Raw genomic sequence first — 17,072 nt, forward strand, 5'->3', positions numbered from 1 at the left:
GATCATCTTGTTTACGGAGGACGCCGGGTTCTGGGTGTATCATGATCAGGCAGGGCGGCGCGAGCGTCGTGCGGCGTGTTATAAGAAGATCGTGTCCTGCGTAGGGAGGCTAGCTTCTCTAACAACCGGCACGCTCACGCCCACTAATACACTCTCACTTCTTGTGCGCTCCTCGAATAGGTTGCCTCGACCGTTCCCAGAACACTTACTCGCAGCAACACAATGCGTCTCAGCTCCTGGACGCTGCTGCTCGCCGGCGGCCTGGTGGCAGCCCAGTCGCCCGGCACCGCCGCCACGACCGCCCTCACCAGCCGAGCCCCATCCGCCACCCCATCGTCGGTGCCGACCTCGCCGTCCGGCGGCAGCGGCCAAGCCACGGCCTCGGTCCCCGGCGGCGGCGCCAGCACCTTTGCGGGCTCCGGCTCCGGCACGCGGGTGTCTTCGGCCAACGGCAGCGGCGCCACTCGGGCACCGACGGGAACGTCCTCGCCCACGGGCACCTCGGCGCGCGGCACGGGCACCGACACGTCGTCGTCGGACGCGTCCGAGCCGACGGGCGGCACCGACGACGAGAGCGAGATCACGATCGCCACCAACGGCGGCGAGAACGAGTCGGACAAGCCGCCGCCGGCCGAGGATGTGTCGACGGCCGAGGGCGACGCGGCCGAGGAGCAGGAGAACCGGCCCGAGGTCAAGATGACGCCTGAGCAGGCGCGCGAGGTGGCGGTGCTCGAGACGGGCATGTTTGAGCACTTTGTCAACACGGCGCCCGCGCCGGGAGACACCGAGGCGCCCGGCGGCGCCCTCGTCATCCCCCAGAACGTCAGCCAGAGCTGCACCATCAGCCGCAAGGCCAAGCGCGGGCTCTGGGGCATGGACCTGCTGGGCCCGGCCGGCGTGTCGGACCTGGTCGACATGGGCCCCATCTCGCCGCGGCAGCTGCTGGGTGACTGCAGGTACGTGACGTCGCTGCAGATCGACGTGCACGTCCACTACATGCGGCCCTTCTACTACAAGGACCCCGTCGACGCCAAGGGCAAGAAGGTCGACCCGCAGGCCCTCAAGCAGATCGTCAAGAACCAGTTCAAGCTCATGAACGACAAGATATACGGGCCCATGGGCATCACCTTCAACCTCAAGGGCGACGTCACCTACTGGAACCCACCCAAGAAGGGGTCCAACTCGGACTGGAGCCTCATCAAGAAGAACGAGGCGCGACTGGAGCAGTGGCAGAAGCAGACCTACTTCAAGAACAAGGCCGTGCTGACGCTGTGGCTCGTCAACGAGCTGGCACGCGCAGACGGCGACAAGGCCCTGGCCGGCTACGCGCGCTTCCCGCAGGACCTGGCCAAGAGCGGCTTCCGCGACGGCGTCGTCATGGAAGCCGGGCTCATGCCGCTGACCAAGCCGTCCACCACGCTCATCCACGAGATCGGCCACTGGATGGGGCTGTACCACACCTTTTACGCCACCGTCGACAAGCCAGAGGACGACTGCAAGAAGGGCGACGGCCTGCTCGACACTACCCTGACCCGGGGCCTCAAGAGCATCGCCAAGCAGTGCGAACAGGTCTACTGCAACAGCAAGGACAATGTGAAGCGCAAGGTGTTGAACTGGATGAGCGTATGTTTTTTTCTTCTTATCTCTCTTTCACCATCCTGTCCCGCAGCTTTATCCACACAATACTGACAATTCCCCAACGACAACAGTACTCCAGCTGCCGCGGCTCCGTCCTCGAAAAGGGCTTCACGTCGGACCAAAAGGCCGCCATGTTCGCACGCTACATCTCGATGCGCCGCGAGTACCTGGCGGGCGAGTGCAGGTACAAGGACCCCAAGGCCGCCGGCGTCCAGCGCCTGGCCATCCGGTCGTCCATGCAGGACCTCGTCGACGGCAAGTGTCCGGACATTGACAAGCAGGTCGACGCCCTCGTCAACCAAAAGACCAACGCCGCCGCCGCCGCCGCTCCGCCGTCCCTCATCGCCGTGGCGGTCGTCGTTGGCTGGGCTGTCCTGGGTCTGGCCATGTGAGGTGGAGTCGAGTGGTAGTGGTCTGGTAGCGAGCGCCATCTTTACTTTTCGTCTCGCGTTTTTGATTCGTGTTGGAAATGTGTTTTTAGCTACGGCTCCGTTCTGTGTTGCAGACACGAGATACCCCAAGAGGTTGGATTTGTCCATGTATAATTTAGCCAGCACTATGAGGCACTAATAACGACGGAATGCTATATCCTGAGAGCGATCTATTGCATCACTCCCTCGGGCATATGAACTCTTCTTGCAGTCTTGCTTCAACCTCCATTCCATTTTGACATGGTACAGTCCACAATCAGGTCATAATTGGAGCCGTTCGGCGAGAACGCAAGCCAAAACAAAAGGAAATCACATTCACAAGGCTCTAACGGGCAACAAACATCAGGCTTCGGGCTGGGGCCTCCCCCACTTCCAGCTCCAGTCTTTGAGGCGAAGCTCAATGTCGACGCCGGCGAGGGCGTCCTTGATATCGCGGAGATACTCGTGCAACTTGTACGTCGGTACCACTTCCAGCTCGCACTTCTTCCTATGAACGTGCAAGACCTTGAGGCTGGGGTACTCGTCGCCGCAGCGCTCGGTCAGCGCCTTCAGGGCGGCCGGTATCGGCAAGCCCATCCCCTCCCAGTGCACGAGGCGGATGGGCCGCGGGAGGAGGTTGGTGAACTGGCCAAGGGCGTCCTCGTACTCCTCCGCCTCGCCCTCGCCGCCATCATCGTCGTCATCGCCGTCCGTGTCGGGGTTGAGATCCCCAAAACCTTGCCCGTCCTGGCTCTCCCCGTCCTCGTGCTCGCCCTCGTGCTCTTCCTCCTCCTCCGGCCAGTAGATGGTACTCGGCGCCCACATGGACCCGTAATCCAGCCTCAGCTCCTCGAGATGGTGAAGCCCCTTGAGCGAGCGGAAGCGTTCGTCGCGCGAGAACGACCGGTCGCTCCAGCGCGCGCCCGGCCAGGCGTCGCGCTTGAGGCGGAGCCGCAGGAACCGGAGGCCCGGCGCGGCGTCGACGATGGTGTCGGCCAGCGCCTGCGGCGTGGTCCGCCAGACGTCGCTCGGGTGGGCATCCTCGCGGTTGCAGACCAGGTCGTGCACAGTCAGGCGCTCGAGCGCGGGGCAGCGGCGGAGCACAAAGTCGAGCAGCGGGACGTTGAGCTCGCAGTAAAAGAGCGCGAGCTCGCGCAGGTCGGCCATGACGGGGAGGTCGGCGTGCTCCAAGACCTCCTTCTCCACCAGCGAGTCGATGGACAGGCTTGTGAGGCCGGGCGCCGTGCTCAGGAGGGGCACCAGGTCTTTGATGCCCATGAAGCCGGCCCCATAGGAACACACATGCAGAGCACGGAGCCTCGGCAGCGAGCCGGCGGGAGGGAACGGCAGCGACGGCAGGGTTTCGGTCATGAGCTCGGTGTCCGTCATGTGCCGGACACAGAGCTCCTCCAGGCCGGGACACGATGCGGCGAATAAGGCCGGAAGGTTGGCGTAGAGAAACCTGGAGCCGTCCTGGGTTCCGAATGTCTGGGTAGCATTGCCGGGCATTTCGACGTTCACCGACTTGATGCACTTGGCCAACTCGGGGCGCCTCGAGGTTATTGTCCTGTATAGGCGAGACATGGTCTTTACATTCCCCAGCACGCAGGGATGTGGTTGGTGGTATAGGTAGCGCGTCGCCAGGGCGTGAAGGGCCTTGTTTGCCCGACACAGGCTGGCCAGGCCTTTTCGATCCGCAAGCGTCGCTGGGACCCAACAACGAAGGCTGCAGCAAATGGAATGATTTTCGATCTTCTCTTTGGGTCGGGGATGGCAATGGGGACACAGCAGTTTGGCGATGCCCTCCATGATGGTGGCGGGGAGGTCGAGAAGAGTGACGGCCATGTTGCTGATTGGTGTGGCTGGAGTTGGTTGCTGGTTGGAGGATAAGGGGGCTGGTATATGGTCCACGGCTTGGATGATGCTGGAATTTCTGGTCGAAGGCAAGGAACCGAATGGGAGAACGATGAAAGCAATTCAGTGCTTGATGACAATAGAATGCAATTATGTAGTGGGTGGATAGTATGCCGGACTGATTGATCCATTGGGAAGGAGGGAAAGGCCGGGGCTAAATGCCCAGCATGACCCCATCTCCGGTAGCCTTTTCACCTAGAATGTCCCATCTCCGTTGCTATTTCGTGAAACTTGTCTCCGAGATAAAAGCATAGTTGGGCAATTCCAAGTATGCAAGTAGTATACTTTCGTAAATCCGAGCGCCATATTGACGGCAGCGATGGATAACTAGGAATTAGAAGAATTTTATTCTAAAGAGGCTGCGGTGACTAATTCTCAAAGACTATCTGTCGTAACTGTTGAAGAGGGCACATTGGGGAAAGTAGGTGATGTTGACTGTGACTTGAGAGGCTGGGAGCCGCGCAGAAGAGAAAGGCTAAGTGACGATTGTGACGTGTTGATCAAAGATAGGGTGGCTACTATAGATTGGTGGCAAGTTGCCCATCCTTCCAATGCAGAGGCTCGACGGCTGTGCGTTGGGGAAGTTCGGTAGTCCATCAGCCAAAGAAAGCAACGACAGCATAGGCAGTTCCCGCCGCGATGAGTAAAGAGGCGCCGCCGAGGGGGCGCTGGTGGAAGGCTGAGCTCTGCGAAGAACCGCCGTTCTGGCCTGGCACCGGGAGGGTGGGCGAGTTGGTGAAGCCCGCCGGCGGAGGGGCAGGGCCGGCCGGAGTCGGGCTGGCAGGAGCGCCAAATCCGGTATCGGAACCGGTGCCGCTACCGCTGCCACTGCCGCTACCGCTGCCACTGCTGCTGCCGCTACCGGCCGAAGCTGAGCTGGTCGGCGTGGTACGACGGGAGGTGCTGAGCGATGGACTGCTGCCACTGCCACTGCCGCCGCCGGCAGTGGTGCTGCTGCCGCTGCCGCTACCTCCACTTCCAGGGCCGCACTTGTTACCGGCAAGGCAGACTTTGCCTGCATCACAGTAGCCACCCGAAGAACAGCAGACGCCACCCGAGGGCATGCAGCTAATAGTCGCGAGACAGATGTTAGCATAATGTGTAAAATGACGTCGTTGAAATATATTCGATCTCAGATAATGCCACTTACGCGGCATTGCAAAGCTCAAAGCCAGGATCACAACTAGTGGCCGGCTTGCAAGTCTTGCCAAGCGGGCAGCAAGTGCCTCGGGTAGTGCAGTACTGATCGGAGTCACAAAAACCGCTCCTGGTAAACGTTGTAACTGGAAGTTAGAACATGTTATGCGGCTGGGTGGCGTCGGGCTGAGACGGCACCGAGGCGGGACTGAGGCGAGGCTGTAGTTACCCAGGACAGCAGGTGGACCCGCTGGGCATGCAACCGGTGTTGCAGACGACCTTTCCAGCAGCACATGACGTCGACTGGCGCATATGGAGAGGCGACGAGCCCTCTGAGCCGAAGAGCTGGGAGAGCGTGGCGACGCCGTGGGAGGGCTCGTCGAAAGAGTCCTCGGCGAGTGCGCCAACGGCAGCGAGGCAGACGAGTGCGACGGTCCTAAGCATCTTGATCGAGTTGTTTGCCGCGTTCACAGGTGAGTGACTTGTTCGGACTTGTTTGCGGGGTCACTGGTTCGTTGTGCTGTAGGACGACGGGCGTGGCGGGGAAAGAAGTGGTCTCGGGGTGCAAAGTGGGAGAAGACCCTCCCTATATCCTCGTCCGTGTTGCCTGTAGCGTTGGAACAGAGGGCCCTTGGGAAGCCTAGCCGTTCAGAGCTTGCCACGGAGGGTGAGGCGCGTGAAAATCCTACTGGCTGCACGGCCAAGGGGCTGAAAGCCGCCCATCTTCGTGACCGTGCACACCCCTGGCTGGGATAGCACATTTCGTCCTCTAGGACGCGATGCCCTCACCGAATTGCGTGAAAGATCAGCAACGGTGGAGACAAGCTCATCTTGCCAAGGGGGGAGGAAGAGGGCTAGGCTGCGGCTGGCGTCAAAGAGATGATGCGGCTGAAGGGCAGCGGGGCTGCTCTGCTGGATCCCTGGCCACAGAGTCTGGTCACGCACAGGTGCGCTGGCAGTGATGGGGGACACCAAAATAGCACACGGAGATTTAGTCTAGTCCTGGGCAGAAGGGAGCCAGAGCGTTTTCATGTCGGACAAGGACACCGACATGCGGGTACCCAATCCGTGCAGGGAAGCCTGATGCACACGACTGTCGAGTGTGCCAGAGGTGTTTGCCACTCGGTAGCGTCTCTGGGAAGCCAATGGCAGAAGAATGCCAGACCAGGGTGCGAGGCAGCCGCTGGGTACGCCTCGCGAAGATCCAACGGGTGCGAGGCCGCTTTTCCCACTTGAGCACAAACAAAGGCCCGACAGCGAGACAGCCAACAGCCCAGCAGGAGGTGGGAGATGGGAGCGATCTGAGGCTACACGCCGTCCAAGCCAGGCAACGCCGTTTCTGGGATCGCACAGGCCCGAGATCGGCGCTGCCATCTGCAGGGGGACACCGTATTTCGCATTTGGCCGTCGAAGGCGTCGAGAAGAGCCGGCAGGTACATAGAGTCTCTCATTTCAATTGCAATCGTCGAACTTTAAATCGTAAAGTTTAGGCGGTTCTTGGTGGTTGATGGTCAAAGCGTTGGTCTGGCCACGGCTGTTGTTGGGCAGGTTGCGGGAGCGTGCATGGACGACATCATGTGACGGCCCAAATCCAGCCTGCTGTAGGCCCTCCGGCTGCTGACTCAAGAGTTCCCCCTGGCAGCCACCCAATAGAGTCGTGGCGCTTCCTGTGCTTGGGCACAGGCGCATGCGGGCGCAACTTGAGAAAGGCAGGAACGCAATTCCTGTTGCCCTGCCTGATCCCTCATCCGCCCGACTTTGCTATGATCTATGGCCTTGGACTTTTGGACTTTGGCCCCAACACCAGCATTTCCTGACCCAGCATCCTACGACCATGTATCGCGCTCGCACAACTGCTAAACTTCTTCACCTTGCTCTCCTTGCACCTCCTGATTCTTGATTAGTCCGTGTGCGCCTTGTTTTCCAATCTCCGCCCTTGCTCCTTCCACCGACGTAAGAGGGGTGACTCGTTTTTTGGACATGGTGGCGGCCAGCGCGACCGCCGCACAGCCAGATGGGCCCCCGCCCTCGCAGGTGCTGCTGGTACGCACCTGCCCGCTTACCCCTTGCTTCCAGTAATGGAAAAGGGACATAGCTCCAGCTGACTTGGGCCATTGCCAGGACGAGTTCCGCCCGTTCCTCGACGAGAGCGTCATCCTCGCCATTCTAGGCGACTACGACGACCTCGCCGCAAACATCGAGACCGCCAGGAGCACCCTTGCGATCCTTGCCGAGAGCGCATGGGTCGAGGAATCATGCGACTTCAACCCCAGCGGCGTCGCCGATGACCCAGTGCCGTCGGAATCACAGAAGGGTACCCAGCGCGATGCGACGGACCCGTCCGTCTTCACGGACGGGGAGCGGTCCCTCTCGCCTTCCATGTCAGACAGCGCATCCGAGCCGCTGTCGGCTGATGTTCTTGATGGGCTAGGATTGGGAGTGGAAGAAATGCCCGACGACGAGAAGCTGCCCGCCTTATACGCCATGTTTCCGGAAATCAAGCCTTTTGATGTCTCGTTTGAGCTGAAGAGGGCATCGGGCGACTTCGATAAAGCCTTGGCCGCCCTGCTCACCATTCAGTATCTCGACGAGACCGGCCAGAGACAAAGGGGTACCATCGACGCAGCCTTTTCACCGGAGCAGTCGAGTCCTGGGCGCCGTAGGAGGGGCAAAAAGAACAAGAAGGCAGCACAGCCCGAGAGTTCCAGTAACAAGCACCGGCTCGAGCTGCAGTACAGCCTAGCGCCTCTTAGCTTGGAGGATCCGGATGGCGTCACTTCTGCCGCCCCATCTGCCGCCCCATCTGCCGGCCGCCCATCATTGATGAGTCCCATCTCATTCACGTCACCATCCAGATCGGCCACCGCTCCACCGGCAAGCACGCAGATCGCACGGCCTCCAGATCCCTCGGCATGGCAAGAGGTGGTCAAGCGCAAGAAGCCCCCCCGGGTCGGCCGCTCCGCGACAACGTCTCCCATCGGGGGCGGCGACTCAACGTCGCTGCGCGACGCAGCGCTTGAATCGTTCAACCAGGCTCACGCGGCTTGGCGGCACGGCAAGTCGAACCCGCTTCACCGGCCCGCGGCAGTCGTGTACGCGGAGCGGGGCCACGCGTTGGTCGAGTCGGCGCTGGCGATCGAGCGCGCCGAGCACGAGGACCTTGTCAACCGGCAGAGCACGGCCGGCCGGGTCGACTTACACGGCGTCACGGTCCGGTCCGGCGTCGAGATCGCGCTCGAGCGCACCCGCGAGTGGTGGCGCGCCGTCGGCGACCGCGAGGCCGTGTCGCGGGGGGTCACGGCCAAGAGGGAGCCGTTGTACGTCGTCACAGGCGCCGGCAAGCACAGCGTCGGCGGGGTCTCGCGCCTGCGCAAAGCTGTCGGCGTCGCTCTCGCGCGGGATGGGTGGATCGCCGAGGCGCGGACGGGCGAGTATGTCGTGACTGGTCGCAAGAACTAAGAAGGTAGGGTGTCGTATTTCATTCTGTTGGATTTCGTTATTTCCTGGATCTGCAGAGGCGTCGCGAATACCCGTTCCCTTTTGTTGGTACCTGGAACGTACCAGCGAACTCTATCTGCATATGTTTGACGACTTTATGAGTTTATGGATTGGACATTTGTGTGGACAACACGACCGTTTTCTGGAAACATATCCGAATCCTGGATGAAGGATACATGTTTAGGATAGACCGTCTGCTCTGTTTTACGGATTTGACCTGCGAATCCCGTGCATTTTTTTAACGCCCGAACAACTGTAAGGCTTCGTCGGAATGAAACGGGACGCTTCTTGTTCCTGTCAGGCGATATTGCTCGACCTCCCCCTCCCGTGTTGTAATTCATGCGCCTGTCGCCTGACTCTCGGCAGTGGATGGGACGCAGCTACGGGAATCGGCCCTGTCCCAGGTTCGGCCCGTTGTCAGCCGGCGAATCCCTGCCCCATTTTTGCCGACCGACAGCCGCAGTTCCCGACCTCGCCGATTCCCTCGCGGGCGGCCCGGGATTTCGAGGTCCATACTTGAAGTCAGTACTCAGTTCCACGTGAGATTGTCCGATGCCATCTCGGGGACCTCAACGGGCTTTTTACCTGGGTCGTACGGTTACTGAACTGGTGGTCCCCGATCTCATAACTGGTCACCGACCCCTCGCCCGGAACCTGGCAGACCCGTTCGTTCTGTGCAAGGCCGGTGATTCGGTATTTATTAGGGAGCTGCCATAATAATAGATGCTGACTGCGTTCCCCGTTGTCGCCTATGATGCCGACTTCACATCCCACCCGCACCACACAATGCTTGCAATACGCCCGATCGCATTCGGAGCTCCCAGGTCCCTGGTTCTAACCCGGGGACCTGCGAACATGATGATAAAAGGGGGAGCACGCGCCATCGTTGCCCCTGGTGGTTTCCGCTTGACCAAAGCCTCGACAGTCCGGAGGACATTCCACTCGTCAAGCATCCTCAAACACCAGCCCTTCGACATAACTAAAGGCAACTCCACAATGGCAACCATCAACGAGCCCATCATCCACTCGGTCTTTGAGCCGCAGACGTCAACATGGCAGTACATTGTAGCCGACCCGACCACCAAGGCCGCCGTGATCATTGATCCGGTTCTCGACTATGATCTTGCCCGCAACGCCGTCTCCACCACAACCGCCGACGGTCTCCTCGCCACGGCCGAGGAGCAGGGCTACACGGTTGAGTGGCTGCTCGAGACGCACGCGCACGCCGACCACCTGACGGCCGCCGCCTACCTGCAGCATCGCCTGGAGGCCATGGGCAACAAGAAGGCCGGCATCTGCATCGGCAAGCGCATCGTGGGCGTGCAGGAGCGGTTCGCGAAGCGCTACGGCATCGAAGGCCCAGAATACAGGGCTGCTTTCGACCGCCTGCTCGAGGACGACGAGGTCCTGAGGGTCGGACGGCTCGAGGTCAAGGTGATGCATCTTCCAGGACACACGCCGGACCACCTGGGTTATCTTGTGGGCTGTACGTATGAGCCGCGCCCGGATAACCGTGTTCTATCAGTGTGTATGTTGCTGACAGACGCGGAAAAGCAAACGTATTTTGCGGCGACTCCCTCTTCAACACCGACGTCGGCACTGCCCGCTGTGATTTCCCCTCGGGCGACGTCCACCAGCTGTATGTCCAGACACCCCCCCACTAGGTACTCTTTTTGTTTCTCCTGCCGTCGCACAGCCATACTCACGCCACAGCAGCTACGCCTCGGCCCAAAAGCTCTTCTCGCTCCCCGACGCGTTCCGCATCTACACGGGCCATGACTACGTCCCCCCGGACTCGCCGCGCGGGCCGCAGGCGTGCACCACCGTGGCCGAGCAGCGGTCGCGGAACAAGCACCTCCGACAGGACACGCCCGAGGACCAGTTCGTCGACTGGAGGGCCAAGAGGGACGCCGGGCTGGGGGAGCCGCGACTGCTTCACCAGGCGCTGCAATTCAACGTCCGCGGCGGGCACCTGCCCTGGAAGACGGAGGGTGGCGATCGGTTCATGAAGGTGCCGCTCAAGGTTGCGGCGGCGGGGTGGGTGGATGGAAAGGTGTAACCAGATTGCTGCATCAGTCTAGAATGTGTATCTCATGGAATTTGATCCTTCTTTCCTTTTGTGCTTCATTCACTGCCCCCTTTCCAATTCCAGGCACCTTTTTGGCCGGCGCTAGCGCTCAGTCCCAGCCACGCCTGCACATCTCGCCAAGATCTGCTGTCCAGGAACAAGGAACCATGGAAGGCACGTGCCATGTTCTGTACCCCCAGCCAACCACGACGCGACACGCCAGTGGAGCCAGCATCCCACCTGTGCCTGTCCCTCACATGATACAGGCACGGAAGCTGGGACCAGCCCGAGCTTGCCGAGAGCGTGGCCGCCCACCTCCCGCGCCCGCGAGTACTGCAAGCGCCCAAGAGTCAGCGTCGTCATCGACATTTGCAGCGTCGCACCTCGCGCGCGGGCCGAGCCCCTAACGATTGCTCCCAACGATTGACAGAACCACGCCCGCCACCCATCGCTCACCTCATTCAGCCGACAACAGCATTACAGCCTCCCGCCATTCTCTTGATTCCTGTCGTCTCTCCATCGCATCGCGTGCTGTCTGCCCAGCACCGTAACCGTCGCCAATCCGCCTCCCAATCGCATCACCATACTCTATCGACGCGCTCGCTCATCGCGCCCAACACCAGCGTCTGCAGGCATCGCCCTCGAGGCATCGGGTTGCCTCCCGCCAATCCCGATGGCAAGACTCCCCAAAGTCGTTGCGGGCACCGCGCTCCTACTAGCTGGTCTAGAGACGGTCGGAGCCGCCCATGCCCAGGATTCGACGGCATGGACGCCCACACACGAAGCCGGCCGCTGTGCCATGCGAGGCCACTGCGGCAAGAAGTCCTGGTTCGGCAAGGAGCTCCCCTGCGTCGACAATGGCGCTGCCACGGAACCTGATGCCGATTTCCGGAAAGAGCTGGTCGAGCTCTGCGGGCCCAAGTGGCAGACTGGAAATGTCTGCTGCAGCTCAGATCAGGTAGGTTGGTGTTTAGTGAAGCTCTGCTGCTGGTAGCGTCCACCCCGACCTTACTGACCTTCTCTGGACGAACAGTTGAAATCCCTGAAATCAGAACTCTCAACGCCCCGCCAGATCATCTCCTCGTGTCCAGCCTGCAAGGAAAACTTCTACAACCTCTTTTGCACTTTTACATGTTCCCCTGACCAGTCGCTGTTTATCAACGTGACTAGGGCGGAAGAAAAGAGCGGCAAGCTGCAAGTGCGGGAGGTCGACCAGCTGGTATCGCAAACGTACGGCAGCGGCTTGTACAGCAGCTGCAAGGATGTCAAGTTTGGAGCCTCCAACTCCAAAGCCATGGACTTTATCGGCGGTGGAGCCAAGAACTATACGCAGATGCTCAAGTTTCTCGGCGACGAGAAGGCCATCGGCTCGCCGTTCCAGATCAACTTCCCGCAATCATATAGCCAGCCCGGCATGTCTCCCAGGGATATGACCCCCAAGCGGTGCAACGACGACGACCCGGACTTCCGCTGCGCCTGTGTCGACTGCCCCGACGTTTGCCCCGCGCTTCCCGACGTTGAGGATGCCGGTTCCTGCCGCGTCGGGGCTCTCCCGTGTCTCTCTTTCGGCGCCATCTTCGTCTACAGCGTGCTGCTCTTTGCCTCGGTCGCCGCCACCGTGGGAGGCTCCTTTCTCAAGAAGCATAACGAGCGCCGCCGAGAGAGGCTTAGGCTGCTTCAGGATACTACGGCGAGCGACGACGAAGACGAGGGTGATCTTGTGCAGAACAACGCCATGCTTGACCAACCCCAGAAGAACTACCCGCTCAACTCGTGGTGCGACACGGCCTTTAGCAAGCTCGGCCACACGGCGGCCCGGTTCCCTGGAATCACCATAATCAGCAGCCTTATCGTTGTCGCCCTTCTCTCGATTGGCCTCTTCAAGTTCGACATCGAAAAGGACCCTGCACGGCTGTGGGTCAGCCCGACCTCTGCGGCGGCCCAGGAGAAGGCTTTCTTCGACGAGAATTTTGGCCCCTTTTATCGTGCCAACAAGGTGTTCCTCGTCAACGACACGCTGCCGTCTGGTCCTGGACCCGTGCTCAGCCATGAGACACTCACCTGGTGGATCGGCGTTGAGAACAACATCAAGCAGCTTAAGGGCCCCAAGTTTGGTGCTCAGCTTCAGGACGTCTGCTTCAAGCCGACTGGTTCCGCGTGCGTCGTTCAGTCGGTGGCTGCCTATTTCGGGAATGATGCCGACCTTGTGGACAAGGAGACGTGGCAGGGGGATCTCCGCAACTGCGCCGAATCACCCGTCAGTTGCCGACCCGACTTTGGCCAGCCCATCGAGCCCGGCATGATCCTGGGAGGGTACGGAGACGTTGCCAATGTCGCTGCCGCGCCGGCCATGACTGTCACCTGGGTGCTCAACAACTTCCCCGAGGGCAGCTCTGAAGTCTCGCGTGCCATGGACTTTGAGGAGTCTCTCAAAGACCGCCTTCTCGCCCTGCAGGACGAGGCTGCTAAACGGGGCCTGAGGTTGTCCTTCTCGACCGAGATCAGCCTCGAGCAGGAGCTCAACAAGTCGACCAACACCGACGCCAAGATTATTGTAGTCAGCTACATCGTCATGTTCCTGTATGCCTCCATCGCCCTGGGGTCGACCACCCTTAGTCTGGGCGAGTTCTTCCGCAACAAGTCCCTCTTCTTTGTGCAGTCCAAATTCGGGCTCGGCATCATCGGCATCATGATCGTGCTCATGTCGATCCTGGCGTCCATCGGGCTATTCTCCTGGTTCGGGCTGAAGGTCACCCTGATCATTGTCGACGTCATTCCCTTCATCGTTCTTGCCGTTGGCGTGGACAATATCTTCCTCATCGTCCACGAGTTTGAGCGGGTGAATGTCAGCCACCCCGACCTCGATGTGGAGTTGCGCATTTCCAAGGCTCTCGGGCGGATGGGTCCGTCCATCCTCTTCTCGGCCGTGACCGAGACGGCGTCGTTTGCGCTCGGCGCCTTTGTCGGCATGCCCGCCGTGAGAAACTTTGCCATCTACGCCGCAGGCGCCGTCTTCATCAATGCGCTTCTCCAGGTCACCATGTTTGTGTCGGTCCTGACCCTCAACCAACACCGCGTCGAGGATTGCCGCATGGATCTCTTCCCCTTCATCCAGCTCAAGTCGGCCCGCATCCATCTCAACGGCAACGGCAGCCTCGGTCCTAGGTACCACGAGACGCCCCAGGAGAGCATGCTGCAGCGGTTCATCGGCAAGCACTACGCACCGGCCTTGCTCGGCAAGAAGGTGAAGACGGCTGTTGTCGTTGTGTTCCTTGGGCTGTTTACCGCTGGCGTCTCCCTCATGCCCGAGGTGAAGCTGGGGCTGGACCAACGCGTTGCGATCCCAGACGACTCGTACTTGATTCCCTACTTCAATGACCTGTACGACTACTTCGAGTCTGGTCCGCCCGTTTACTTCGTCACCAGGGAGTCCAACTTCACACAGCGTGCCCATCAGCAGGAGATCTGCGCTAGGTTTACGACTTGCAACGAGATGTCCTTGTCCAACATCCTCGAGCAGGAGCGCAAGCGGCCCGAGACTTCGTACATCGCTTCACCTACTGCCAGCTGGATTGACGACTTCTTCCTGTGGCTGGACCCGGAGCAGGGTGACGCGGATCAGGGCAAGATGTGCTGCATGGAGAACAAAAAGGCTTGCTTCGCCAACAGGAACCCGCCATGGAGCATCACCATGTCGGGCATGCCCGAGGGTGAGGAGTTTGTGCACTACCTCGAAATGTTCCTCAACTCCCCGACCACAGAGAGCTGCCCTCTCGGCGGACAGGCAGCCTATGGCAACGCCGTCGTGGTCGATTCCGAGAAGAAGACGATTCCAGCAACCCACTTTAGGACAATGCACACGCCGCTGCGCAGCCAGGATGACTTCATCAACGCCTACGCGTCTGCGCGTCGGATCGCCTCCGAGGTCAGCGAGAAGATCGGCGCCGAAGTCTTCCCTTACAGCGTGTTCTACATCTTTTTCGACCAGTATGCCAGCATCGTCAACCTCACTGTCACACTGCTCGGCTCGGCACTTGCCATGATCTTCGTCATCTCGTCAGCCCTTCTCGGATCTTTCCTCACGGCCGCCGTTGTGACGGTGACGGTCCTCATGGCCATTGTGGACATTGTCGGCGCCATGGCGGTTATGGGAGTCTCGCTCAACGCCGTATCCCTGGTCAACCTCATCATTTGCGTTGGTATCGCGGTCGAGTTCTGCGTCCACATCGCGCGCGCCTTCATGTTCCCGTCGCGCACCTTCATGGAGCGTGCCAAGAATCGGTTCCGAGGCAGAGATGCGCGGGCCTGGACCGCCCTCGCAAACGTCGGCTCGTCCGTCTTCTCGGGCATTACCCTCACGAAGCTGCTGGGAGTGTGCGTGCTCGCTTTCACGCGCTCCAAGATCTTCGAGATCTACTACTTCCGCGTGTGGGTCGCTCTTGTGCTCTTTGCTTCGACGCACGCGCTGGTCTTCCTGCCCGTTGCCCTCAGTATTGCTGGCGGTAGCGGCTACGTCGACCCCGAGAGTATCGGAGGTCTCGAAGAGGATCTGGCCTCGCGACGATACCGAGCTACCCTCGACAACTATTCCGACTCGGAAGACGAGGACTAGGAGGCCCATGAGGGCTTCGAGGGTGGTGGTTCTGGGAGCGGAAGCCAGAATGAAGGGGAGGGTAGCTAGGGTGGTCATGGCAATGTTATCATGGGGCCAAGGAGGGCTAGGAGAGATGTAGGTGAGTTAACCGGTGAGAGCGGATGTGATGGCGAGGATGAAAAAGACGGGGCCATCGTGGGATGTGAAGGAGACTATTTTGCTGGAAGCCGTGGGCACACATCAACTCTTGAGCACACATCCGGAAGTTTGCGACGGCGGGTGCGAGGCGGGCCTCGGACGGCGCAACCCCTCGTTCCCCCGCTGGAGAGGGAAGCATCGTCGAATCCCCTCGAGCCACAACCCCCCCTGACGCCCTCACGGAACCCTGAAACAAAACCAGAAGCGAGCTTAGACACCTTGTCAGCACTGCCAGACCCACGAGTGCCGCCGCCGAAGCTTCAAGGGCAGACACGGCGCATATCTAGACCCAGGTCGCCGCCATCAAGATCCATGAAGAAACCACGAATACCACTGGAGCCGTCGGAACCATTGATAGATCCAGTTGGGCCAGAGCCAAGTGTTATTTCTACCAACTCCAACGAGGTACGGTCTTCTGCCGGTGACACAATCCCCTCCCCTCCCTTTAAAGACCTCCAAGCAACTGGGAGCACAGGGGACGCCGGAACGTCAACGGAACCGAGGAGAGCAAGGGCGGAGGAGATCTTTATTCCTAGCACGTCACCTCCCCCGTTGAAGCAGCCTGGAGATCGTGCACAGGTCAGGGCAAGGCCGAAGAGAAAACGCGTCACCATGGTGGCCTGGGACCAGAACTCGAAATCGAAACCGAACGAGAGCCGTCCACCACTAGATAACACGGAAAGCGATGTAGAAAGCGACACGACCACGATTGAGGCCCCTGACGAACCCTGGACGGCCCCCTCGAATCGTACTCAAAGCAAAGTTTTGGCGGCTGGGATGAGAAAAGCTCTCAAGGGAAAGGTCACGGCTGACGACATCTCGCTTCTGCCTTCATTTCGACGGGTCTCGGCAACGGACTTTGGACGTGTCGCCAGCTTCATCGAACGCAGACACGGGCTCATCTGGAGAAGACATCGCGTCTGGCAGGGGAGGATATCGACCGTGTTCGGCACGATCCTCAAGGTGCGGCGGCGGCCCAGGGTCCCGTTGATGATTTATTGGCACGATCAAGCGCCTTCATGGAGAAAGAAGCCGATCCACTATATCGGCAAGGCGGATCGCTGGACGTACTTTACCCTCATGTCCGTCCCTCGCCTCCGATGCCTCGTCGTGACAATGGAACATACGAGGTACTGGAGAGGGGTCGACCCGCTCGGCGATTTTGACAGCGGCCGCTTTGTTTGGGTTGGCCGTGAGGCATATCACGAATGGCTCGGGGGGGCGGAGAGTATCGGTTGGTGATGGCCGCGACTGTCTCGGGCGAACTGTCCCATGCTGAATTCCCTTTTTCCTATCATGTTTTCAGTATTGGGTTGCATTCGATATCACATATTCCAGCGTCTTGAAATCAGTATATAAATAGGTTGCTACGGTCAAGGGGGAGCCAAGGAGGAGAGGGGAGCATTATTTCTGGATGTAGGATTACTGCTTTAATGTCTTGGCAGCAGTGGAAAGTCGATGGAATAAATACAGAGACGGAAGCGATTTTGGATTTTTATTTTCCCCTATTTTATATTCCCCTGACGTCGTGACGATACAAGCAAACGGACAGGCTACGACTGGTACATACGACCATACCCACTGGAATATACGGGATCCCGTCCGCTCTCCCCTA

The 17,072-nt window shown here is 59.9% G+C and overlaps 7 protein-coding genes across 7 annotated transcripts; 5 read left to right on the top strand and 2 right to left on the bottom strand.

The window, feature by feature from the left end:
- Nucleotides 1-222: 222 nt before the first annotated feature.
- Nucleotides 223-2,030, top strand: GGTG_07539 (hypothetical protein; the record flags this gene model as incomplete). The annotated part of the gene is made up of 2 exons (XM_009225363.1): nt 223-1,623; nt 1,710-2,030. The coding sequence occupies 2 exons, from the start codon at nt 223-225 to the stop codon at nt 2,028-2,030; spliced, it is 1,722 nt and encodes a 573-aa protein (XP_009223627.1).
- Nucleotides 2,031-2,392: 362 nt separating this feature from the next.
- GGTG_07540 (hypothetical protein) lies at nt 2,393-3,893 on the bottom strand (the record flags this gene model as incomplete). Its single annotated transcript, XM_009225364.1, has 1 exon — nt 2,393-3,893. The coding sequence occupies one exon, from the start codon at nt 3,891-3,893 to the stop codon at nt 2,412-2,414; it is 1,482 nt and encodes a 493-aa protein (XP_009223628.1). The 3' UTR covers nt 2,393-2,411.
- A 297-nt stretch (nt 3,894-4,190) lies between these two features.
- Nucleotides 4,191-6,621, bottom strand: GGTG_07541 (hypothetical protein). Its single transcript, XM_009225365.1, has 3 exons — nt 5,329-6,621; nt 5,113-5,229; nt 4,191-5,030 (listed from the first exon to the last, which is right to left on the bottom strand). The coding sequence occupies exons 1-3, from the start codon at nt 5,541-5,543 to the stop codon at nt 4,559-4,561; spliced, it is 804 nt and encodes a 267-aa protein (XP_009223629.1). The 5' UTR covers nt 5,544-6,621; the 3' UTR covers nt 4,191-4,558.
- A 458-nt stretch (nt 6,622-7,079) lies between these two features.
- On the top strand, nt 7,080-8,558 carry GGTG_07542 (hypothetical protein; the record flags this gene model as incomplete). Its single annotated transcript, XM_009225366.1, has 2 exons — nt 7,080-7,142; nt 7,221-8,558. The coding sequence occupies 2 exons, from the start codon at nt 7,080-7,082 to the stop codon at nt 8,556-8,558; spliced, it is 1,401 nt and encodes a 466-aa protein (XP_009223630.1).
- Nucleotides 8,559-8,970: 412 nt separating this feature from the next.
- Nucleotides 8,971-10,750, top strand: GGTG_07543 (hypothetical protein). The gene is made up of 3 exons (XM_009225367.1): nt 8,971-10,083; nt 10,152-10,236; nt 10,314-10,750. Exons 1-3 carry the CDS (start codon nt 9,321-9,323, stop codon nt 10,654-10,656), a joined length of 1,191 nt encoding a protein of 396 aa, XP_009223631.1. The 5' UTR covers nt 8,971-9,320; the 3' UTR covers nt 10,657-10,750.
- A 588-nt stretch (nt 10,751-11,338) lies between these two features.
- On the top strand, nt 11,339-15,277 carry GGTG_07544 (niemann-Pick C1 protein; the record flags this gene model as incomplete). The annotated part of the gene is made up of 2 exons (XM_009225368.1): nt 11,339-11,623; nt 11,699-15,277. The coding sequence occupies 2 exons, from the start codon at nt 11,339-11,341 to the stop codon at nt 15,275-15,277; spliced, it is 3,864 nt and encodes a 1,287-aa protein (XP_009223632.1).
- Nucleotides 15,278-15,769: 492 nt separating this feature from the next.
- Nucleotides 15,770-16,699, top strand: GGTG_07545 (hypothetical protein; the record flags this gene model as incomplete). The annotated part of the gene is made up of 1 exon (XM_009225369.1): nt 15,770-16,699. The coding sequence occupies one exon, from the start codon at nt 15,770-15,772 to the stop codon at nt 16,697-16,699; it is 930 nt and encodes a 309-aa protein (XP_009223633.1).
- Nucleotides 16,700-17,072: the final 373 nt, after the last annotated feature.

The sequence above is a fragment of the Gaeumannomyces tritici genome, assembly GCF_000145635.1.
Source record: "Gaeumannomyces tritici R3-111a-1 unplaced genomic scaffold supercont2.4, whole genome shotgun sequence".
Lineage (NCBI taxonomy): Eukaryota > Fungi > Ascomycota > Sordariomycetes > Magnaporthales > Magnaporthaceae > Gaeumannomyces > Gaeumannomyces tritici.

Coding starts and splice junctions, on each gene's coding strand:
- GGTG_07543 (XM_009225367.1), top strand. CDS start 9,321: ATGCTGACTGCGTTCCCCGTTGTCGCCTATGATGCCGACTTCACATCC. Junction 10,084..10,151: donor CCTGGGTTATCTTGTGGGCT/GTACGTATGAGC, acceptor GACGCGGAAAAG/CAAACGTATTTTGCGGCGAC. Junction 10,237..10,313: donor TCGGGCGACGTCCACCAGCT/GTATGTCCAGAC, acceptor ACGCCACAGCAG/CTACGCCTCGGCCCAAAAGC.
- GGTG_07541 (XM_009225365.1), bottom strand. CDS start 5,543: ATGCTTAGGACCGTCGCACTCGTCTGCCTCGCTGCCGTTGGCGCACTC. Junction 5,230..5,328: donor GGGTCCACCTGCTGTCCTGG/GTAACTACAGCC, acceptor AACGTTTACCAG/GAGCGGTTTTTGTGACTCCG. Junction 5,031..5,112: donor TTTGAGCTTTGCAATGCCGC/GTAAGTGGCATT, acceptor CGCGACTATTAG/CTGCATGCCCTCGGGTGGCG.